At 49.3% G+C, this 24,671-nt stretch overlaps 1 protein-coding gene and 1 long non-coding RNA gene across 5 annotated transcripts; one reads left to right on the forward strand and one right to left on the reverse strand.

The window, feature by feature from the left end:
* Nucleotides 1-207: 207 nt before the first annotated feature.
* PI4KB (phosphatidylinositol 4-kinase beta) lies at nt 208-24,424 on the reverse strand. 4 transcript variants are annotated; one of them, XM_025453032.3, is made up of 13 exons: nt 24,282-24,424; nt 17,788-18,724; nt 13,272-13,316; nt 10,623-10,850; nt 9,131-9,358; nt 7,354-7,463; nt 6,692-6,796; nt 6,359-6,482; nt 5,172-5,437; nt 2,607-2,739; nt 2,238-2,358; nt 1,484-1,546; nt 208-1,080 (listed from the first exon to the last, which is right to left on the reverse strand). In XM_025453032.3, exons 2-13 carry the CDS (start codon nt 18,694-18,696, stop codon nt 899-901), a joined length of 2,514 nt encoding a protein of 837 aa, XP_025308817.1. In that variant the 5' UTR covers nt 18,697-18,724; nt 24,282-24,424; the 3' UTR covers nt 208-898. The 4 variants fall into 4 exon arrangements, with proteins under 4 accessions (XP_025308817.1, XP_025308814.1, XP_025308815.1 ...); XM_025453029.3 differs by lacking the exons at nt 13,272-13,316; nt 24,282-24,424; XM_025453030.3 differs by lacking the exons at nt 1,484-1,546; nt 24,282-24,424.
* LOC125752803 (uncharacterized) lies at nt 2,636-8,810 on the forward strand. Its single transcript, XR_007403141.1, has 3 exons — nt 2,636-2,773; nt 3,709-5,560; nt 6,020-8,810. It is a non-coding gene; the product is annotated as an uncharacterized LOC125752803 (long non-coding RNA).
* Nucleotides 24,425-24,671: the final 247 nt, after the last annotated feature.

The raw sequence follows: 24,671 nt of genomic DNA on the forward strand, positions 1-24,671 counted from the left end.
TTGTGGACTTGACAGGGAGGGAGCGAGGGTCAAAGCTGGGGAGGCCATTCCTGGGACAAGGTGACACTCATTGACCGAAGCAGGCAGGCAAAGAGCAGTCTTCCTCTACCCCATTCTCTGTGGTGCATTTGCACCCAGGACACTGAGGCATCTGCTCACACTTCACCTACCCGCAACCCGAGACAAATACAATCTAGAAATGACACAAACGGCTAACTAAGGACTTTATTTCAAACAAAAATTAAAAATAAAAAGTTGAGAGCGCTTTCCCTGGGTGGGGGAAGGGATCAGGCCAAGGAACTCCCTGTGACTAGGTGGATCTCCTCGTCCACTGGAGGAGCGGTGATCCTTCCCTTCCCCTCCCCTGGGATGGGGAACCTCTGCAAGTGCAGGACCCTGTGCCAGAGCCCACCTGACAAGGGGAACTTGGCCTGGGCCAGTAGCTGGGAGGGGACAGAGTTGGGCAGCAGCATGGCCAAAGGCCAACCATAGGATCAAGCCTCTGGACCGAGAACCTACTCCTGCCCCCCTCCCTCCACTCCCGGGACCTAGAACAGAGTCGGATGGCCTGCAGAAAGAACCTCATGGACACCAGCCAGAAGAAAGGCCCCAGTGCCCCTCATGTCTATCTCTGTTCTCTGGAGGGCAGCGAATCCTGCAGTCTGTCAGGTGGTGACACTGCCACCACTGGGGGCAGGGGAGCCCCTGCAAGTCTGGGCCCTGCCGCTGGCTCTCCCACCCCCCCCTGCAAGCTCTACAGTTATCACATGATCCTCTGTATTTCTTGCCTTCCATTTCCCATGGGTGGGGTTTCCTGGTTTGGGTTTTCTCAGACAAGGGCCCTCCCAGAGAAGGTCCGCTGAATCCCCCACCACTCCGGGGCCTGAGAAGGAGAGTGTCACATGATGCCATTGGTGAGGTACTGGAAGCCGTCATAGAGTTTGGTGGTGATAGACCGCATGCTGCCATCTACCATCTGCTCCACCAGCAGCTGGAGCTGCTCCTCAGTCATGCTCATGTGGAACCGCTCTTTGAGGTTGCGGATGGTGCTGGAGCCATGGAAGCAAGGAAGCTGAGAACCTGGGGGAAGCGGTGAGGGCGCATGGGGTCACGGGGTGGAAAGTGGAGTGGGGAGGGGCAGTGGTAACAGCCACAGCAAGTGATACAGAGGGAGCCATGGCTATCTGAAGTGCCCCTTCCCTCCCACATCAGAGTGCTCCCTGACCGTGGATCCAGTTCTGCCTGGGAAGAGAAGGGGGAATGGGGGGGGGGGGGCTGTCTTGAGCCCATCTTCATCCCACACTCCTAAGCCCCTCTAGGTGAGGGTGTGTGGGGAGCCAGCACCACATGGACCCTGGTGAGTGTGGAGGGAGCAGAGGCTCAGGACCCAGAGGGAAGGCTGCGAAGAGGGGCTGGGGAATGGGCCCTGAGCTGGGCACTTATCTGGTTGCAGGCCTCTGCCTATGCTACGTCTGACACTCACAGATGACCTGGGCCACCGTCATCACGGGGCCAGACAGGGATGCTCCCGAGCAACAGCGACAACCTGTGGGGTGGGGACGGGGATGGGGAGGAGGAGGAGACTGGCAGCTCAGCCCAAGTGTGCATGGCAGTCTTGAGGAGGGGGATGGAGACTAGGGCCCAGAAGAGCTGGGAGAAGAGAGATCCTGGACAAGAGACTCTAGGTGGCAAGGCAGTGAGGAAATGGCTCAGTAAGAGTAGATCAAGGTGAGTGGAGAGGAAATACTTTCAGCTCATGGGGAGGAGTGGGTGTTGGGGCAGAGAAAGGGGCCTGGGGACAGGGTAGTCAGTGGTCAAGGGCCAACAGGGAAGGAAATGGTGACCAGAAACACCAAGGTTGGCAAGAACAGAGCCAGAGGGACAGAAGGGAACAAAAATTTAGGAGGACAAGGGATGGGAAGACAGGGAGGGACCTGGAAGCAGGAGATGGGGCTGTTCTCTCCCAGAGGGTGGCTAAGGGGTAGTTTCTGCAGTCTGGGCTCCCGCCCCACCCCCCGCCCCCATCCCTGGGACCCAGAGCTTGGTTAGGAGTTAGGAAGAATGTCCCAAAGGACAAACTGGCAGCAGAGCTGAAAACCTGGGACACCCCACCCCCAGTCTTGAAGTGGAATCCGCTTCTTGGAAGTTCCATGCCCCGGGGCTCCAACATAAGTGGAAAACCTGAAACACTATGGGCGCAGCCCTGTCCCCAGACACCTGACCTCTTCTCAGCCCACCTTGCTGCATGATCTCCACGATCTGCACCACTTTATCCATGTGCTTCCGAGCAGCAATCAGCCCCTGCAGCATCAGCATCTTGTAGTAGTTGAACATGTCGCCATCCAGGCCCCCCATCACCTGCGAAGGGAGACTTGTGTGTGCACAGGGGCTCACAAGCCAGCCAGGACTTCCTCCATCAGGACAAACATGCCGAACTCTCTGACTTCCCCACTCTCTTATCAGCCAGGAAGCCTCCTGGGACAGCTAGCCCTGCCCTGGCTCCCTGCTATTTCTATTCTGTTTGTCCCTAATTTGGGGGGAGCCCACAGCTCCCTCTTCCATGACAGAGAAAGAACACAGCAAGGCACCGCTCCTTCCTGACTCACGTCCACAAACTCTGTGGTCAGCTTAAAGGCTGACGTCTCAAAGCCCAGGTTTCGGGGTGAGCTGGACAGGATGAAGCCAAAGTCGATGTGGATGATGTGGCCTTCTGCATCCAGAAGGATGTTTCCATTGTGTCTGAGGAGGGGGCAGAGGAGAGAAAGAGGCAGTGGTAAGTCTGACTGAGGCGGGAGCCTCAAGCTGCAACGCCCTGACCACGTGATACCAGGTTAGGGGAGCCTCCTGACAAATTTGTTGCTGCCTACAACTCTGGGCCCCACCTCTTAGAACCTAGAACTAATCAGTGGAAAGAAGGGAATCAGAGAAGTAAACTAAGTATCTGGGGTCTGAAACTGCCATCATTAGGATTTTTTTTTTGAAATTGCAATTAACAACTTAGAACAGCTTAAGAATATCCCCATTTTCTAAAAGTCATGCTTCTAGCACCCAAAGCGATCCCCTCTGAATAGAGAACCTGGAAGGAAACAAGAAAAGGTCTCTGTAGCTCCAGCCCATTGTCTCAGAGGCCTAGCCCTGGCATCAGTGGGAGACCTCTAGTCAGAACCTACTTACCTGTGTTACTGGTAATTCCTGTCAGCCCGCTGCAGAGCAGAGCCCCTCTAGAAGAGTGGGCGGAGTGGGGTTTAAGTGAATAGTGTGGGGCCTCCGAGGACTAGGCTTTAACCATATGGTAAGATCCCTTATGTAAAATATCTCAGGAGGCAATTACTAGGGGCCTGCTGCAGGAAGAAGACTTAGAGGGAGATAATTCCCAGGTCTTTGTGATTCCCACATGAATGGCCAGCAGAACGAGGAACAATTAACATGCTAAGCATGTGAGCCTGGCCCATTCAGCATAACCGACTCCCCCTCCGAGCCCCCACCCCCTACTCCATGTCAATAGAGGCTTTGTTAGGCTAAGAGCTCTGGGTCTGGAGCCACCTTCTCTAGGTTTGGCCTGACTGGCCACAATAGGGGGACAGAGGGAGAAGCAGCCCTATCTCAGTCCTTCTCCCGTGGGGAAAGGATTACAAATTTACCAACACAGGCACCATCTGGGGAGCAAGAAAGGTTCTAGATGTCCTCATCCAACCTCTCGTTTCACAGGTGAGGAAACGGAGGCTCCTCGGTGCACAAGGTCTCAAAGCTACGGAGGGGCAGCTTCTCTCTGAGCTGCTGGAGTTAGCTCCTGGCTGCAAAGCCGTTCGGGGCTTGTTCTGAAGCAGGTAAGGAGACCTTGCACCTGACTCCAGTCTGGGGCCTGTCATTCACTGTTGCCACTTCTTTCCAGTGGCTGATTTCATTCACAGCTACACTACATCCATTCTTTTTTTGAGTTCTTATAAAAGGTTTATCCAGCTGCCTGCCCCCTCTGCCTCTTTAAAGGGATGGACTCTAATCTTCCAAACATACTAGTTTTCTACAGGAGAGCCCAGAGGCATGACTAGCACCTGCCTCCCTGCCCTCCATTTACTCAATCTGGGGCTCAGCTCTAGGCTCTCTGGGCCCTGGGTTCAAAATCATACCTCTTCCGGGACAGTCTAAAGCTTGCAACCAAATTTCCCATCAGCCTGCACATGCAGAGCCTCTGCAAGCTCCCCGACCCTTATTTCCCTCACAAGGAAAAGCCTGCCTGAAAGGGTTTTTGTCTGGTTTTAATAGAAGAATGGCAGGCACTTAATAAATGTTAGATTTCTGATAAGCAGCCCTGTTAGATCTTCATGTGCTGTCATGTCACGAGAACCCCAGGAGCACCAGCCACTGCATCTTTGCCTTCTCAGGAGGCTGCCCTCTGCCCAGTGAGAGGTTTAACTCACAGGAGCATTCACGGTGCTGACCCTGAGTCACTGAAGACCGTCTAGAAAAGCAAGACCCTAGGCGGTGTAATTATCTCTGTCCAACATGCTTGCCTATATGTGAAGCTGGACCTCACAAAGGTCAGTGTGATAGTGGGAGAAATGACAGCTCTGGGCAAAACAAGAGATACTTAAAAGTTTTGAAATTCAAATGTTGGAACAAGAGAGAGAGTTCAGGGCTGGGAGTTGCAACTGTAGAGCCACCATGTTCCTCATACCCACCTTCTCTTTCTCTTTCTACCACTACCCTCAGGCCGGACCTCGGTACCTCTTGCTTTGTTGAAGACCTGGTTATGTCCAACCTCACCCTCAGCGCCCTGAGGGGGGTCACTACACACAACCTGGATCTTGTCACTCCTCTGCCTGCAAAATAAAGCCCCTTGACCTCATAATGAAGGCTCTTCTGCCCTGACCTCAGCCCACCTATGATGCCACTGCCTACTACTCTGCCAGGCAGTGGGGCCCAAGCTCCCAGTACACAGTGTTGTCCCCGTGCCTCAAGTATCCTTCCCCCACAGCTTTCCCTGTCCTCATTCTCCTTTGTCCCTGACGACCCTGCTCCTTTCACAAGTCCTTTACTTCTCTGCCCCTGTACTCCCTGTTTAATGGCACACAAATGTGCTTTCATTCCACTTTTACATCTAGGCAACAGGAGGTGAAGAGTAAGTGAGAACACTCACGAAGGAACAAGGTTAGGATAAGGAGTTCACCCACCTGTCCTTCACCTGCAGTAGGTAGCAGACCAAGCAATAGCCAGCACAACTCTGTACGAAATTGCGCTGGGCACTGAGGAATGCCTCAGTGGTGTAACTGCCATGCTCCTGCAGGAAGTAATCAAGCAAGGAGAGCTGTGACTGCTTCTTCACCTGGTGAATGGATACAGCATTGACCACTGGTTCAATCATGCCACTGTCAGCAGAAATCACAAGGATCTTGTATGGCTTGATCCACAGGGGCACTCGCTCCTGTTCCCAAATGGACTGTGAGGAGACACAGATGCATGCCACTGTCATCTTTCCAAACTAGGGGAAGGGGCTAAAATCCCCTCTGTCCCCAGCCTTGGATGGTTCCCATCCTTGTGGCCTTGGATTCTAGGCCATCAAGTGAGTAAAACCCATTGATCTCACTGAGGACCAGGGAGTTGTGAAAGTCCAGGGCTCAACAGGATACTGGGAGGTATGGAAGAAAAGGCACTAAGTAGGGCAGCCCCAATGGCGCAGCGGTTTGGCGCCGCCTGCAGCCCAGGGCGTGATCCTGGAGACCCTGGATTAAGTCCCACGTCAGGCTCTCTGCATGGAGCCTGCTTCTCCCTCTGCCTGTGTCTCTGCCGCTCGCTCGCTCTCTCTCTGTGTGTCTCTATGAATAAATATATAAAATCTAAAAAAAAAAAAAAAAAAAAGGCACTAAATAGAAAGCCCCAAAAGGCAGGGAGAACAGGAAACCACAGACACCTCACAAGCATAGAGAATGTGGGCCATTAATCCAAATTCAAATAATAGGGAGAAGACAGGAAAGGATTTAGGTCCAGAGAAAGCCTCTTAAGAAAATGACAATATTTACAGAAAGAAGAGGATTAACAGGTGAAGTTGCTTGCAGGCGACCAATCCAAAGGTTCAAGGAATCCACATCTCAGCACACTGTAAACCAACTGCCGGGACTAAAGGACAAATCCAGTCCCCCAAATTGAGAACATAGCAGGTGCATGTCACTAAAGGGCCACGAGGGGTCGCTGTGGAGCTAGCTGTTCCAGTGGCTGTACTTCCTGGGGAAGGAGCACCAGCTTTCATTGGACTGGGCAGGAAGCTGGTCTCCAGCAGAGTTCCCTGTGGAACACGCTGCTTAACAATCTGTGTGCTCACCTCAGCTGGGCTGAGTTCCCTTTCTTCCTTCCTCCCTCTTACCTGCAGTTGCTTCAACACCTGGAAGGCCAGGAGCTCCTGCCGAAGGTCATCCCCACACTTGACAATAACTGACAGAAGGCGCCAATTGGGGAGGTGGCCATAGGGGGAGCCTTCTCTGATCCGCCTGTGAACAAAGAAGCAAAAGGTGTCATAGGACTAATGCCAGAAGTCTTCTGCTCAAAGTCCAAACCAAACTCCCCACAGGGCAAGGACTCAGACGCATGGGACGCTGACAGCTTGGGAGAGGCTGGAGGACAACATATGCCACAGTGAGTACCTGTGGTCGCCTCTAAGCTTTGGGAGGTGCCTAGGGACCACCCCTTCCCAACTCACCTTACTTTCTCCTGCCAGGGCTCTTTTAGAGCAACTGCAGAAGGGTCTTCCGGGTCTCGTCTGAAGGCTGTGGGGGTGTGAGCCAGCTGCTCGGAGAGCCGCCGTCTAGCAGGAAGAAACTATATCATTTGCTTGGAGGAGTTACCCCAGAGCCTCATGTCCCTGTCTAAGCTGGCATTTCCTGCACTCTTTCCTTGATTCTGGGCACACAGAGATAGAAACCTGGGCTGAGTTTTGCTAACCTGGTGGTTTGTAATCATGTTGCAATGCAGGTTACTAGGCCCTCCCCATTCCTCCATCCTCGACCGACCCAGACTCTGATTCAGATCAGGTGTGGCTCTGGCATCTGCATTTCCAAGAAGCTCTCCTCCCTCTCCCTTAATTCGGACAGTTGTAGTCCTCAGACCTGCTCCAAGAAATGTTGCTCTAATTCCTTCCTCTGGTGCTTTCATCCCTTTGGAGTCCTCTTAAAACGTAACTTCCTTCTGTGGGAGCCCAGTAATTTCTCCACCTGTACCTTCACTGCCTCAAGTTTGGTGGCCTCAGGACAAGGACAGAGTAAGGAGAGAAAAGAAGGAAAGAGGCTGACAGACAGGAAGGGGACAGAGATAGGCAGTGCCTGAGAGGGATGAGGAACTCAGGGCAGGGTGGTCTGGCCATACCGGATGTCCCCTGCTGCTATGAACACAGGCTCCTTGCTCTCCTGGCTGGTGATGCTGTCCACAGAGAACTGGGAGATGTTGTCACAGCTGTTGGTGTGCACTTCAGGGAGCTGGGAGAGCAGAGGCCACAGGTCAGAAGTGCCAAACACGGGCCTCACTTCTGTCATCTGCTCCTCCAGTAACTCTGTGTGCTTGCTGCCTCTGCATCATGATCATTCCCCACTTCTGGACTCTGCTCCAGAAAGCGTGCCCTACTTGCACACCATCCTCACCACTTGGACCCCAAACACCTGGGCACTTACACAGCCCTTACAGCAATGCTTCTTTAAGTATGAACTACAAAAAAAAAAAAAAAAAAAGTATGAACTACCTCCTCAGAATCACCTGGAATGCTGCTAAAATTCAGATTGCTATATCCCACCATCCGTCTGAAGTAGAATTACCGGGAACGAGATCTGGAAGCCTGAATTTTTAACAAGTTTTCCCCAGAAGACCCCCCAGTGTACTCAAGTTTGCGCACCACCACCATGACTGCCACAGAAAGCTGGACTTGTGGCCTTCCACTAGGAGTTCTCCATGGCTACAGCTGCATTCTCCCATAGGGTCCAGGACACAGTTTCTCCCAAGTAGGCCCTCTGACCATTTCTTCAATCTCAGCCATTCAGTCTTATCTCCCCATTTCTCTCAAATACAAAACATTCTACCAGATCCCAAGGCCCAGAGCAAGGCCCTTCCCTTCTCCTTCCTCCCGAGCAGATCACTTCTCAGCTCCACTTGGCACTTACTGCACACGGCCTTGTTGTATATCCTATGAACAGATTTCCATTAAACGTCTGTGTCCGATCTCCCTAACTGGACTGTAAGCTCCAGGACAGAGCATCTGTCTTTACAAAGTCAAATCTGGTTGTGTCACAGTCCTACATAAAATGAGGCTCTGGCTTTTCACAACTCCAGCACAGAATCCAAGTTTCTTTCCACAATTGACAGGATCCTTCCTACAATCTGGCTCACGCCAACCTCTCCAGCCTCCCTTTCACTTCTCACCCACACCGCACATCACAGACACACACAATGTCCCTCAGTTACTCAAATGGGCCAAGCTGTCCCGTCTTCCAGTCTCTGCACATTTGCTACTCCCTCTGCCAGGAATGTTCTGTCCAGCAAATTCCTACCCATCTTTGGGCCCCCACTGACATATTTCTTCCTCAGGAAATCACTTGGTGTGTGCCCAGGCCTGAGTCTGGAATAAGTTCCACCCCCTCAGGTGCCACCATAATGCCTCGCTCTCTGTAGCACAACCTGGATCTCACATATTACAGCTACCTCCTGACTGGTCTTGTTCTTTCTCTTTTTAGGTCATAAACTCCTTGTGGGCAGGAGCCATCTTGTTTGCTAGCCCACAGCATTCTAGGCTGGCACAAAGAAGGCCCTACATAAATATTTCTTGAATGAATGAATGTATGACTTATTCTCTACTTTCTTACGACAACTTTATAGAGATGTTCAATAGATATTTTAAGTTTCCCTTACTCCCTTAGGCTTAGAAATTCACCCTTTTATTTAACCTAAATTCTTTCTGCAGGAAAAAGAACTCCACCTGAATATTCCAGACTAGCACTGTTCAGAACTTTCCCCCTCATCCCCATTAGTACCTATCTCACTCGTGTGGGCACTTGTGTCAGCCTGCCTCAGGGTGTGTTGCCTTGTCTCAAATACAATAAAAGCTCCCAGAGAATGGATACTGGGCCCCAGTACCACCTCCTGGGAACTCCCTCACCTCCACCTGCAGCTCGCCTATGTCATCCACTGACCAGGCCTCATCATCGTTGTCATAGTTGGGCACGGTGCTAAAGCTGCCTGCCCGCTGCTCATGGGTGATACCGCATTCGGGCAGGTTCTCCACGGACCGTGTGCTCCGAATTCGGTTCTCAGGTATCCGGGCAGGGACATTGGTGGTGTCGAAGTTTTCACATTCAAGGACTTCCACATAGATCAGGTAGGGAGCCTGGAGGGGTAGTGTGTGAAAACAGTAGTTGCAACTTATCTCCACCACTGTCCCCCAATCTCAACTCTGCTAACCCAGTCCTTCCAGCTGCCCAATCCTAGCTCTAACCCCCTCACCTGTCAGTCCCTTGACACTATGAATGTCACATTCAGGGTAAGAACTTGTCCTGTGAACATGCATTTCAAGAATTTGGGTGAGAGAATGCACAGGTGTTGAAAATGGTTCGGCTGAGGGGTGCCTGGGTGGTTCAACTGGTTAAGCGTCTGCCTTGGGCTCAGGTCGTGATCCCGGCGTCTGGGGACCAAGCCCAACATGAGGCTCCCTGCTCAGCGGAGAGCCTGAGTCTCCCTCTCCTACCTGCTTGTGCTCTCTCTGTCTCTCTGTCTCTGTCTCTCTCAAATAAATAAAATCTTTAAAAAACAGTTTCAGCTGAGCTTCAATATGTACAGATGATGTACTTGGGCAAAACTATCAATTACTACCTTTGAAAGGCCTAAAAGCCTACCTGGGGCTTGTCCTAAAGACAGACAAGAGACTGGGGAAAAGCCAGCAACTGTTCTAATAAGCAGGGTTCTAATCCTCAGTGCTTCTTCTGAAGAAGAATCTGAACCATTAGTACTCATTCCAATCAACAGACAAGTTCAGCTAATTTTCTCCAACATGAGTCGGGCATTCTTGTCTCCTATGATTGGAATACGTCTTAGAAATGAGGATTTTTCGGGACATTTAGGTGGCTCAGTGGTTGAGCATCTGCCTTTGGCTCAGGCATGATCCTAGAGTTCTGGGATCGAGTCCCACATCGGGCTCCCTAAAGGGAGCCTGTTTCTCCCTCTGCCTATGTCTCTGCCTCTGTGTGTGTCTCATGAATAAATAAATAAAATCTTAAAAAAAAAAAAAAAAAAAGAAATGAGGATTTTTCTATTCCATGTCACTTTACTTGGAAAGCCTAAGAGTTATGGGAGGGCTAGGGAAGAGCTACCAAAGGGGTGGAAAGAAAACTGGAGAGCAACTCTCTCATGAGACATGGGAAGGAAGAATCAAGCTGAAAAGATTAGGCCTCTTTGGTCCAGAAAAACAAGAGCCAAGAAGGGAGACAAGAGGGCCCTCAGAATCATAACAGCACTGAGGTAAAGTCAAGATTGACACATGCACATGAGTCATGGAGTCCAGGATGTTGGTGGGGCATCCCTGGAAGTATACACAAACCTGGACAACCATGGGAGAAGAGATATGAGGGGTAGGATCTGGGCCAGAGCCTACCTACCTTGTCCTTGGAGTTGAGGACAACAGCCTGGGTGTGGGGCACACGGACCACGTGGTGGTCAAAACCAGCAGTGGGCAGCCAGACTCGGGCAGGGAGCTTATGGTTGAGCAGGGAGAGCTCTGAGATCAGCCGCTGTGTTTTTTGCTCCTTGGTGGGGAGTGTGGCCAGCCGCTTGCCAATCGCCATCAGGGACTTGATGAATTCTCGTTCAGGCGCCAGTCTGACGGGCTACAGGGAGTTGTAGTAAAGTAAAAGACGGTGAAGAAACCATAGAAAAAAGTAGACCACCCACTTAGTCACTCCTGGCCATGAAGACCAGGGATCCCAATGTCTGGAGAACCCTAGGGAAGGAGCTACCCTTTGGCACTGGTAGGGAGTCTCATCACTCTACCCCTGACAACTTCAGCTGGGAATAGGTAGAAAAGCCAGCATACCCCTCCACAGGCTGATTCTTCAGGGTTAAGGGGGTATGAATCTGGTGTCACTGGGAGGCACCCCTCTTCTCTTGGACCTGAGTTCCTTACAAACTGTCTCAAGGCTTTAAGATGGATGGGGGCACAAGATCCAGAGAGAAGAGATGGTTATATTGGACATGTCATGCTTCACCTATCTCCAGGTCCTTGGGCTGAGTCTCTGCTGAGGGGCTCTGTAAGAGCCCCATGAAGCTAGGGAGGGGTGCCCTGAGTCACTATCTCTTCTTTCAAAGAAGGATTTATTTCATTCAAATGACTTTTGTTACCTTTCATAGCATCCCCGTCCACCCACAATGTCTTAAAAGGGGTCAGTGCACATGCAGGGGATGTGAAGGGGGTGAGCAGACTTTGCATTAATGAAGGAACAATCAAAGTGGACAGAAAAAGCAGATGGAAGGAGGCAGGTACGGGGAAGTGAGTAGAAAAAGCAATAGCTCCTTTTGGCCCTTGACACAGGCCCTGCAGGTATGTCTCTTTCAGTGATCCTTCCTTGGGTTCTCTTCCCCTACGTCTCAGGGACTAGGCTTCCCTAATAGCTCTCTGATGTGAACTTGGCTCCTCAGGCTGGGCACTTCACAATGCCCAGAAAGGACAAAGTCCGTCTGGGGAGTGAGGTGAGGGTGGGGGAAAAGAGGGACACAAAGAAGGGCTCTTTTCCCAGCCTAAGTCTTTCTACCATAAGGGGTACTTTATCAAAGGTAGCCACTCAGCATCCCTATCCCAGCTCCCCTCAGCTAGATAAGAACAGTATTTCCTCCTCTTAGAAAAAGCAGTATTCCACTGAACAGACCTTTCTCTCCCTCTGTGGGTCCTGCTTAGTTTCCTGAGAACTGAGAATTTCTACCCCCCACTCCCTCACACTGCAAAAAAAAAAAAGAGCTACTTTTGAAAGCTGGGTAGTACCAGGTCCATCTCTGCATGTGCAAAAAACCAGGGTTTAAAGGAACAGCCTGTGTCTCAGCCTCTCAAACTACTGGGGGCTGTCTCAGGGCCCCACATAATAATCAAACAGGGTGTCAGAACCAACCAGGAATGCTCTGGGAGACAGGGTTAAAAAGAGACAAAGACAGGAAGATAGTAGAACTTGGGCTTCTGTGGTCCCTGGAAATATCCCAGGGGCCTCATAGAGAAAACAAAAGAAAGGAAGAGGAAATTTGGAAACACTCCTTCATTCATCCTGATCCCCCAATCCATCCACTCAGGTGGCAAATGGTCACTGACCCTCCACCCCAACCAATTCATAGTCATTTCAGATCAGAAAAGGTAGAATTCCTTCCCATCCTCAAATCAGCATCAGGTTGGGCCCCTATGTTTCTTAGGCATGTTGGAGATGTGACCCCAGGCCTCAAGAGAGGCTCTGCCAACAGGGGAGGAGATAGGAATCATGATTGAAAGGGGATCAGCACAGAATGGAGAAAACTGACTGGGAAGACAAATCAAAAAGAAAATGTAAAAAAAATCATCCAAAACTCCCAGAGGGTCCAGCATTTCCTCTCACGTCTCTGCCCAACAACAAGGTCTGAGAGACCCTGAGGGACCAGAGGGTCAGGGGTTAGTCCAGAGGGAACAAGAAAGGAGAATGTGGATTAAGGAACCTCCTGGGCAGTGAGCTGGGAAAGGGAAGAACTCACACCTGGAAGAAAGGTGGTTGAAGCTAAAAAAGGAAACCAGCTGTGGGGAGGTAAAACTTTCCTTCAGGCCAAATCCTGTTTCCTTTTGGAGTCTGCTCCTCCAGCACAGGGCCTAGCATTTAGAACTGAATAAATATTTGATGATCTGATGGCAGAAGCCATGAGGAAAGGGTTGTGGTGGGAAGAAACAGGATCATGGGGGTTTCTGCCAAGCAATTCTTGGTTCCAATCCAGGGTAAATTCTACCTCTCTCCCAGCTGTTTGCTCTAGAGACCCAGGAACTGGTGGCTGAGTCGCACTGCATCCCAGCTACGTCTGGGAGAAGGACGGACTGAGCCTGGGCTCCAGGCATTGGTGACAAAGGGTGGGAGACTCTTCCAGACTGGGGAGGTCTGGGAGGAAGGGGCTGATCTCCCAGGAAGAAAAGACACCTTTTAACTCCAGCCTTGGCCTGGGGACTCAGAAGACCTGGGGACGGAGAGGAAATGCGGCCACCGAGGGGGGGAGGGGAGCCTGCCACCCAGTCCCAGCCTGGCCCCACTTACGGAACTGAATGAATTATCAATACTCTCGGTGCTGGAGGAGAGCTCCTGGGAAAGGGCCAGAGGGCAAGGGGAGTAGGAGGGGCAGGGAGGGAGGGGAGAGAGACAAAGGCAAAGAATTTAGCTCCACCTTGGATCATAACTGCTTCTCTTGTGTATCTCTACCTGGCTGCTTTATTGAGAGAAAGTCAACCCAGAAACACCATTTGCCCAAATTCGTGACAACTGTGGGAGACTCTGGAGGGCTGGCTCAGATCTTGAGGTCAGAAGGGTTGAAGAGACAGTGGCCCTTGGCTTTTCCCCTTTTCTCCCTGCCTGCACTGAGCTCTCCCTCTAGGACAAACCCTACAGCTGGGAGCTGCAGGGCAGCTAAGCTGCCTGCTTTCTCTTCACCCACTCACAGGCTCCCAACCAAATCCTTCTCCGTGGAAATCACCACAAAGGGACTGAATTTAACAAGCTGCATGGTCCCCATACAGGAAAGCTTGTATTCCTCCAGCTTCTTAGGAATGTCAGGGAGTAAGCAGAAGAGCTAAACTCTTAGTGCCAGCGGTGTCTCCTTTCCCATCAGCTTCATTATCATCCTGGGAAGGCCAGTCCCAACCTTGAACCATGTGACAGGGACACCCCCAGAGCCATGAGCATGACACCTCTGGGGCTAGATGCTGCTGGGGGAAAGGATGGATAACTTTCATACCTACCAAACCTCTGCAAGCTGCCTGTCCGGCTATTTCATGCCACACTCAGTAAATTATAATTTTCGGACTTAAGTTGGGGAGCTGGTCCTAGTTGCATCCACCTGAGAAAGCTGAGCAGGCAAGCAGCAGCTGTCTAGGTCCCAGCCTAGGAGATTTATCTAAATCTGCCCCCCGTGCCTGTGTCTTACTTATGTCCGTGAGCACAACAGGGGAAAGGGCTGGTGGTAAAAGTCGCCTTCAGCAGCTCTACTGCAGCTTGTGCACGGGCCCATCCTGGGTTCTGTCCACCAAGGCCTCCCAGGGAGAAGGGGTAATATGTGTGCATAAATCTGCAGGAGGGCAGGGGCCTGGACCAAGGAGACAAAGTACTGGGAGCTCCCAGGGCAGGAGGCAGTGGTCACCGAGCTTCTACTTTGCAATCATCATTTCAAGCATCTGCTTGATTCCATTTCATGGTTTACATTCTGTTCTAACTGGAGTCCTATGGTCAGGTCATTCCTTGAAGAATCTGAGGAGACGGGCAATTTGAGGGAGAAGGCAAGCCAAATATTCTCCCAAGGCAACTACTCCTCTGCTTTGGGTAGAGGTGGGAGGGAGAATTGAGGCATGAGGATGCCACAGCCTATTCTTAGTGGTTCAATTTCTTTCCATGAGCTGGTTGTGGAAGGAAGAGCAGGGAGGATACTAGCTCCATGAGCAATGCTCCAGCTGATTCTTCCACAGACAGGTCCTCTCTGACTCATTAACAGCCTTGGGGGAAGGGAGGAATATCATGACCTGCTCCTCTCTCCTACTCTAGCCTTGAGTCACTCACACTGAGTCAGCTCCAAGAGAAAAGCTGAGGCCAAGAAGCTGACATCACACCCCATCAGGCTGGAAGGCTCACTGGGGCTTCTAGTGTGACATGCAGCAGATTTCTCTGTACAAAGGTTATAGTCCTGAAAAGACAAAGCTGATCTGCCATGAGTGCCACTACATGAGGCAGGGTGGGTGGTACTTAAACCATCTCTGCTCCCTGGGCCCCCATGCTAGGCCAAAATGTTTGCCATCCAGTTACTAATGGGAAGGAAGACTACCTGAGCAGAGTCCTCTGATTAGGCTGACAAAAACTGCTGTGAAGTGGCAGGCTTGGGGGCTGCAATGGTGAGGAGACCTTGGCTTGTAGTGGAGAGTGTGAAAGATCTGTCATTAAAAGTAAACAGTACCCTGTGTGAGATGTGGGCAGAGGATGACTGTGCAGGGAGACTCCAGGCAGGAAGAGAGCTGCACAAGCAGACAGCCAGGGCCTCTCTTCTGTGGCCTCACTTTACCCTCCAGAGCTTCTCTTTAGATAATTACGTGCTTTGTTTAGGAAGCTGTAGACTTCCTCCTTATATGCAGGAAACAGCTTTTTAAGAGAGTCACAAACTCCACCAAAAAGTGTTAGAACTGATAAATTCTGTTAAGTTTCAGTATACAAAATTGAGAGTCACACACTAAATAAGCTCTTAGATAATGGGGTCTCCACATTACAAGTTCCTGGAGGGAAGAGCCGTACTTTATCCTTCATCCTTCACTGCCTCTGGCATGGGCTGTGCACACTGTATAAGCTCATTTGTTGAGTGAATGAATGAGGGGGAAAGGAGGAGCAAGAGGAGGAAAATCTTGGTATTTGGGGAACAAAAACCTTGACAGACGTATCCTCAAACTGCCAAAGGGGCTGGGAGACCTTTGTGCCGAAGACTCCAATGCTCAGACCCCTAGATAGATATATTCATATTTATTCTTTCACTTCTGCTCTCATGTTTCCTAAGAATGCACTATGGATTCAGGTGTCTCATTCTGCCAGCATCAGATAACCTAGGAATACCTAGGGATCTGATACCTCCTTCTTTTCCTGGATCTAAAAATCCATGATAAGGAGCCAGGATGGGAAGAATGGCAGCCAGAGAAGCCACCCCAGAGGATTTAAGCGCTCAGAGAATACCTGTGTCTCAGAGTCACCCACAGTCCCATCCTGGGAAGTAGTTAGATCCAAAGAAGAGGGACCAAGAACCAGCACAAGGTAGCTCGAAGGCCTCAGCTTTTCTGGTCCTAAGACAGGACTACCCAATACAAATAGAGAAAAACCATGCCTGGCAGGAGGCACCAAGGGGCTCACTTACAAGCTGCTCATGCACATACTGCTATGGGCTTGACCCCAAGAGAAGAACTCCCAAATTCTCCAGGACCTTAGTCCCACCAGATCTGGATGATTCTTCTTATTCTGCAACAAGCTCCCTTCATGACTTTGAACTTAACTTCCCTGCCAAGCTCAACCAGAAAAGAAAATGGTCCATTCTGGTTCTGAGAACAGTTGGGGTCTTCTGCCTGTGCATGGAACTGTAGAAACCTAGATGGCGAGGGCCTAGGCCATTCTTCCCCAAGTGGACTCTAATAGCTGAGGGTCTGGGAAAGCAGATGCTAAGAAATAAGCAAGAAGGCTCAGCTGGATGATTAGGAGCACTGGCTGTGATCTGAGGCCTAGCTGAGGGACCCTGGGCAAATTACCTCACCTCTCTCTAAGCCTGTCTCCTCGATGGTAAAATAATCCCTGTCTCTTAGGACTATTGAGGATGAGATGCAAAGTACTTGGCATGCTGCTTGGCACATGAAAAGTGCCCAATGTTAGCTCTTTTGGCTTCGCTATTATAACAAAATCTCAAATTTCCAGAAAGCAGGCTCTGTCGTCTCCCACCCTCCTGCCTTTTCCCTTCCCTAGGCACTCTGATTGAAAGCAGCTGAAAAGAAGTCCCATTGTATCAAAATCGTGGGTGGGTTATGTGCCCCACAGGGGCAGATGCCAGCACCATGGCTATATGCATTTTCCAACAAGTGCAAATTCCTTGTTCTTTTCTCCCTTCTTTTCTAGGCTGGGCTGGCAGCCAGGATGAGAGCCAGGCCAGCGGTGAGTCGGGGGTGCGGGGGGGGGGGGGGGGCGGGTACTGGGGCATAACTGTCTGGCTGGGACGCCAGGTCACTGACACTTGGTTGTCCATGGAAACTCCCCAAGCTATCTATCCAGACATAGAATTGAAGGTGAGCATAACCTACTGATGTGCTTCTCTCTTCCCTGCTCTGGAAACCCCTAACTGCCCCTGCAGGCTTCTCTTCTTTCTAGCCTCCAGGTCTCTGACTAGACTCTAGGCATGCCCAAGATTTACTCTATACCAAGACTGCTTCCCTCTTCCCTTTGTGCTTCTCCCAAATGCTAAGACATCCCTTCCCCTGAAGAAAGACAGGCACAAGGGCATTCTGCAGGTGCCTCAGTGATGGGGAATGAACCTGACTCTTAAGTCAACAAAAAGCAGGCTCTTTGAGGGCTGAGGCAGATGGGTTATGAAGAAGAGAGATCAGGAGAATGAAGCCAAGGCTCTGTTTAATACTCCTGCTCCCAGCACATACACCATCCCTTTTACTCCCTGACGGCTGCCACTCTGAGAGGTTCTGGTAGATACCCCAGGTCTCAAGTCAGGGTAGGGAGGGCTCTGCCACAGTTCCTACTAAGTAAATAGTTAATGGAATGGCAGTGAAAACAAGTGGACAGAGTCAGGAGTGTCAGCTTTGCTATTAACTATGTGACCTAAGGCAAGGCACTGCTATCTCTCTAGGTCTCGGAGTTCTTCCTTTGTAAAATGAAGCAGCTGGAATACAGGAGTTCTAAGGTCTTTTTCCACTCTGACATCCCATGCTTTAATCAGTGAAATGAAACAGAGGGAAGGAGAGAAAAGGACAGAGGAGCTGTATGTCAGACATCCTGTCTCCATGCTGTCTTGCCCTGCTGCCCCTCCCAGGCATTTTACCTCATCCTCATTTTCCACTTTAGGGTTGCTGGCTGTTCGTTTCAGGTTGCTGCTGAGACTTATGCTGGCGGTGGCATCGGACTTAGAGCGCTGGTGAGTCCTCTTAGAGGGAGACAGCCCCATGTCAGGGGCTGGACTCAAGGAGGGCAGCTCCCTCTTCCGGTGAGCTGGCTTCAGCTCATCTGAGAGGATCAGCTTCCGGAGCTTGGTCCCACGGGAGTGTCGCTGAGTGGAAATGTGCATGTCTGAAGAGTAGGCCCCAAGTAACAGGGCGCACTGGAGGGAAAAGTTAATGCTCTGGCGGCAACGATGGACTATGTAGGGCTTGATGGCGTCACCCACGTCCTCATCCATGTGGATGTACATGTTAAGCAACTGGGGCAGATAAAAATCCACATCCTCGTTGCGAAAGCAGAAGAGCCGGTTGCCGATGTAGGCTTGTACTCCAGGCTCCTTGGAGTTGTACAGGTATGAAATAGCCATGGAGATGTCAAATAGTTTTGACTCAAATAGCCTCAGCAGCCAGGACTGTTTGGCGGAGTTGTTCTGCCGCCGCCTCCTTGCTCCCTTGGCTGTGCCCGAGGCCACAGTGGCCCCCATTTCATCTTCCTCCTCCCTTATCTGGGTAGGTGGATCATCCAGGCAACGGATAGCACTGTCCGGAACATCCCCATTGACCAGCTCCAGGGAGGTGTCTGTGCTAGATATGGCCACGCCTCCATGCAAAAGCTTGACTTGCTCCAGCACCTCCTGGCAGGCCTTCTGGGCCACCTCACGGTCAATCACTGACAGTTCCCCAACCCCCTCTGTGATGACGCCTAGCAAGGAACCCCCATTATTCCCTGGCAGGCCAGTAGTGGGCTCAGAAGTTGGCTTCAGGGGGGCAGGTTCCACCACCATGTCTCCCATGGCCACAGCCAGACTTCGAGCTTCCAAGCTACAGGAGGAAGGAGGGAGAAAGGAACAGAAAGGGAAACACACACACACACTGGTTAGTGGTGCCATCCTCAGGTCTTTCTTTCATCCACCATGAAATCTTCCCAAGCCTCTCCTTTCTTTTGTCTTCCTGGACTCCTTCAAAATCAGATGAAAAGTCATCTCCCAGGAAGCCTTCCCTGACTACCTCCACTGCTGATCCCATTACTCTTCCTTCCTTCTGCACTTAGCTACTCAGCTAAGCCTCTGTTCCTATCTTGTATCTGCGAAATGCTGCTTTATATGTTATCATTATACAGGTTTACAAATTCTTCAGGTAGACTGGGAAGCAATTTTGGTCTTATTCCCTTGTCCCTAACTCTTCAAATGCTTTTCTATCTTTGTGCTCTTCTTGTGTCTCCCTTGACATGCCTGCCAATAACCTTTCTCTTTTCTTCATTAAATTGTATTGCCTTACTCATATAACACTCTGTACACAGGTCCTAAGCATTTCACCTCAATTTAGTATCAAAGCCTTTTTTTTTAAGTTTTTTTTTAAAGATTTTATTTATTCATTCATGAGAGACACAGAGAGAGAGAGAGAGAGAGAGAGAGAGACATAGGCAAAGGGAGACGTAGGCTCCATGCAGGGAGCCTGATGTGGGACTAGATCCCAGAACCCCAGGATCACACCCTGGGCAGAAGGCAGGCGCTAAACTTCTGAGCCACCCCGGCGTCCCTAAGTTTTATTTTTATTTAAGGAATCTCTACACCCAATGTGGGGCTCCAACTGAAGACTCTGAGATCAAGAGTCGCACACTCTTCTGACTGAGCCGGTCAAACGCCCCTAGTATCAAAGTCCTGATGTGTTTTTCTAGTCACAGATACTTTCTTACCTTCCTTTCAGACTCAGAGGTCCGAAGGAATAAGGGCCAGCAAATACCATCACGGCTTCATTTAGAAGAAAACAGCTCTAAAATAATCATCAATCCTGCTGAAGTGTGCCATTTCTCTGCTTGTGTGCCTTCATGACATCATTCCCTTTTTCTCTAGTGCCACAGCAGCTGAAGTATAGTGGAGAAACTCCTGAACTTAGGAGTCAAACAGGCTGGGATTCAAGACCCTGGATCTGCCATTATGAGGTATATGAACTTACACAAACCATATATCTTCTGAGTTTCAGATTCCTCAACCACAAAATGGGAAAAACATATCTACTTCTCATTGTTGCTGTGTGGAAAAACTTCATGAGTGTAAAAAAATCTAGCACAGTCCCTGGCATACAGTAGTACTCAATAACTATTAGCTGAATCCTAATCACCTAACAATTTAGTAAACGGTGTATGTGCATGTGTGTGTGCACACACATATACTGTTTATAAGTAAAGTGGATTAGAGCTATATTCATTGAGAATCTCCTAAAACATTTTTGACAGCTATCTCTTACCCTAACACGACTTTCTCCATTATCATACAGAGAGCCCAGGAATTGGAAAGCCTGGGAGAAGGCAAAAAGAATTCAGCTAGAGCTCATGAGACTGTAACATCCAAAGAACAAGGAGGAACAGGAGTCACATCATCAAGAATCCCTCTCTGGAGTGAGAGAATATTTGCTGACAAAAGCCACTGCCCTCCTAGAACAATTCTTCAGAGCCTCACCAAATCAGAATAGATTAGAATAGTATGTAACAGAAGGAAATTTCAAAGCAAAGACTGGGAGAGGCACATTGTTAATGTCAGATCAACCCAGTTCCAGAGTCTGACTGTAGCCAACAATGGCCTCAGAGGCCACTCTACAAAAACACAAATTAGAGTGAGTCTAAGGGATGCCTGGGTGGCTCAGGGGTTGAGCACCTGCCTTTGGCTCAGGGCATGATCCTGGGGTCCCAGTATCGAGTCCCACATCGGGCTCCCTGCATGGAGCCTGCTTCTTTCTCTGCTTATGTCTCTGCCTCTCTCTGTGTGTGTCTCTCATGAATAAATAAATAAAATCTTTTTTTTAAAAGTGAGTCTAAGATAAACTCAAGAGCATGAGCAAGAGGAAAGCAGAATCTACTGTAGTACTGAAATGCAGGTAATTTCCAACTATTAGTGACATCGCCTTTGATGCTAGTGAATCTGGGTGCATGTAACTTTGGTAGGAGGCTTGAGATACAAATTCTCTAATCACTCTGGAAAGCCTCATTTTCCACCACCACCCTTTCAGTGCCTCTTCTTGTATCTCTGAAATGTTAAGAATCAAAGTTACTCTGCTTTGCCCAATACTATATAGCCTAGGTCCCTGCCTCCCAGCAGTCACCACTAAAGTCTCACAGGAAGACAGATGGAAAACTCTTCTGTTCTCAGAGATCACCAAAAAAGGCTACTTCAGTTTATCTTTCTCCCAACTCTGTCAAACGAGAAGTTCCTATCACTGAATTTCTCTGATGCAGCTTGAACTTGGTATCAGTAAAAATTTGGGAACTCGTTCATCATGCTCTCTCCTAAAATTAGGCAGCGCCCTCTGAGCAGTAGAACCAGCATAGCTGCCTATGTGGATCTGTCTCTACTCGCAACTTCATGTTACACAGAAATAATAAGAAAGCTTTAATCACTCCTTGCCACACCTTTGCAGGGCACTCCGCGCACCAGAGGGTCATTCTAATTCAACTAAGACCACCACCTTTTAGGTCTACTGAAAAACTCACATGATAGTCTCGATCAATTTATACAACCAACTTTTTTTTCTCCATCTCTCTATGCTTGACAAACCTTTCCCCTTTCCTCTACTCCAGAGACTTCTAAGTTATCAAAAGCTCCTGAAATCTACTTTTCAAAACTTCCAAGGGATATAAAGACATAAAGACATCCTTCCTACATATAGCACCTCAATCCTCACTAGGATATACAGCAGATGCACCAAGTGATCACAATTGGGATTATTACTAGCACCAGGAGGGGAGGAAAGGATGTATGTATGTATGTATGTATGTATTTAATCCCAGGGCTCAGCCAGTAATCCCGAATCACACACAGTACTCAGGGGAGTTCTCCACTGACCAGATCTCCCATCTGACAGTCTTTATTCCCCCAGGGAACCAGATGATGTCAAGAGATGCAGGAAAACTGGACTCCTCTCCAGTAGCTCTGCCTCTAGAAACTACTAAACTGGAGCTGGACCTCCCTTGCCTCTCTGAGCCTCAAGGACTGCCTGCATCTGAAGCAAGTTGAGTTGCCAATTTAGACAATAAGAAATGGGAATGGGATTGGTAAGTAAGCTTTGTTAAGTAACCATTCTAAAGAAAGAGAGAAAAAAGGAACAGGGTGTATTCATCATCCTTCCCCTTTGGAAGAAAATCTAAATCTTTAATATCAAATGGCTTGTACGCTCTCAAGAGCGTTTAAACAACAGAGGCTCCATATTTCACACTGGGAACCTAAACTGGCCTTCAAACTAGATGACAAAGGGAACCCAAGAGGGGGCCCCCTCCCCTCCCCTCCCCTCCCCTCCCCTCCCAGCCAACCAGCTGGCTGCTAGGCACTGGGGTGGAAGTGGAGGAAAATTAACAACTGATTGGGCTCCACAGCTAACTGCACAATGTAGGGAATCCTCGTCTGAGTATCAAGAGGCTGTTTAGGGCTATAGAGGACAGAGAGGGTGTACATACATGTTTTCTGTATGACCTAGCATTTAAGTAAATGTCTGTAAAAACTCTAGGGGGAGGGGATGTTTAACCTGGTTTCCCACTTCTGATCACCTCAAAAGATTCCATGCAAACAACCCTCCAACCCAGTACTGGTCTCCATTAAATGACTTCCTGGATTGGTCTCAGCTAGGACAGGAAAGGTAAAAGCCCCAAATCAATCCCCTCACCCAGTTAATGACCATTCCCTTCTTAGGGGGACTAGAAAAATATGGATTGATTTAGACCAATCCTCATGTTTTTACATGTTCCTGTATTTTCACAGAATTGTCTTAAGAGATCATCTGATTTCCAAGCAGGTAGGCAAGCTCAATTTTCCCCCTCAGAGATGGATCATGTGAGTTGGAAAAAAGGGTAGTGAAGCCACTATCTTCATCCTACAAGGTGGGTCGTTAAGAGAGACTGTTACAAATTCATGGAAAAAGAAAAGGAAGTTCACGTATGCTATTTACAATTACACAGGCTTCTAATTAATAAAAATGACAATTATAGAAACAAAAAGTGTAAACCCTCTAAAGTTCAATCCTCTTTTGTAACAATTAATTAATCAGAAAAGAGGCACAAGCATTTTATCTAGTGCTATGATGATAACCTTCAGAAATAAACACAGATAATTAAGATGTCAACTCTAAAGGAGCAGGAGTGGGATGAATGGAAAGGGACTATAGATTTCATCATAAACTCTTAAGTACCATCAGATTTATTACCAAATGCATGTTTGCCTTTGATAATAATTTTTTTAAATTTTTATTTATGGGCACCCGGTGGCTCAGCGGTTTGGCGCTGCCTTCAGCCCAGGGCCTGATCCTGGAGACCCGGGATCAAGATCCTCGTCGGGCTCCCTGCATGGAGCCTGCTTCTCCCTCTGCCTGTGTCTCTGCTTCTCTCTTTCTCATGAATGAATAAATAAAATCTTTAAAAATAAAATAAGATAAAATAAAATAAAATTTTTATTTATTTGAGAGAGAGAGTGAGCGAGAGAGCACAAGTGGGGGTGGGGAAGGGGGGAGAGGTAGGAGCAGACTCCCCGCAGAGCAGGGCGCCCGATGTGGGGCTCGATCCCAGGACCCCAGGATCATGACCTGAGCTGAAGGTAGACGCTTAACCCACTGAGCCACCTAGGTGCCCCAATAATTTTTTTTAATATTTTTTTTAAGTAATCTCTTTTTTTTTTTTTTTTTTTTTTATGATAGTCACAGAGAGAGAGAGAGAGGCAGAGACACAGGCAGAGGGAGAAGCAGGCTCCATGCACTGGGAGCCCGATGTGGGATTCAATCCCGGGTCTCCAGGATCAGACCCTGGGCCAAAGGCAGGCGCTAAACTGCTGCGCCACCCACGGATCCCCCTTAAGTAATCTCTACACTCAATGTGGGGGCTTGAATTTACGAACCAGAGATCAAGAGTTGTGTATTCCACCAACTGAGGCAGCCAGGCACCCCACCTTTGATAACAATTTTAAAAAAGAAACTGCTCTTTCAGAGAAACTCCGCATCCACCCTAGCTGCCTGTTCTGCGTATCTTAAAAGTCTATCTCAAACCTTTCTTTCAGTAGGGCTCAGCTCATATTCCCCCCTTGACCTCAATGGACAAGGTAGAGATTACTATTTTTTCCTTGTAGAAACTCAGGGTCAAAAGTGAAGTAGGCTCATGTAAATGTTTCTCCAAAGCCCCAGTGGGGGACTGGCATCAGGGAGGAGGGCATTCTCAAGCCAGCAGCAGAAAGGTAGGGAAGGCAGTGATCTTGGGGTAGTTAAGTCAATATTGAATCATGCTGAGAAGTCTCTATGCAGGGCCATGGGAGCTGGTATAAGCAGATTCCAGTCAGACAGCCCAAGCCAGCTCTGGGAGCCCCTGCTGAAACAGACAGATGGCAAAGAAAGTAACCTGTGCACTCACCTCTCTCTGAACTGTTTCTCCCTGCTGCAAGCCCCAAATGTGCTCGGACTAGGCCCTCTCTTGTCTCATGCCAATTAATGAAAGGATCCTCCCAAACTTCTTCCCCAAATCAAAGAATCTCAATTTGCTGCTTTGGATGGCGTTCAGCAAACATGTTCTCATGCAACATGGACCCAGCTCTGAGAATGAAGCAGGGAAACTGGGGGAAATATGATTTCTCTTTGGGAGTGTTTCCAAGGAGTAAAACTATGCCTAAAAAGGAGGATGAGGAGACTGCACACCAGCTAACAAACGAAGAGGGAGACAAGGGAGAAGTGGGAAGAGGAAGTGTGATTACTTCCAAAAAGACCGAGAGTCGGAAGATAAACGGAACTTCACATGCCCTCTTCA

This window comes from Canis lupus, chromosome 17, assembly GCF_003254725.2.
Source record: "Canis lupus dingo isolate Sandy chromosome 17, ASM325472v2, whole genome shotgun sequence".
Classification (NCBI taxonomy): domain Eukaryota; kingdom Metazoa; phylum Chordata; class Mammalia; order Carnivora; family Canidae; genus Canis; species Canis lupus.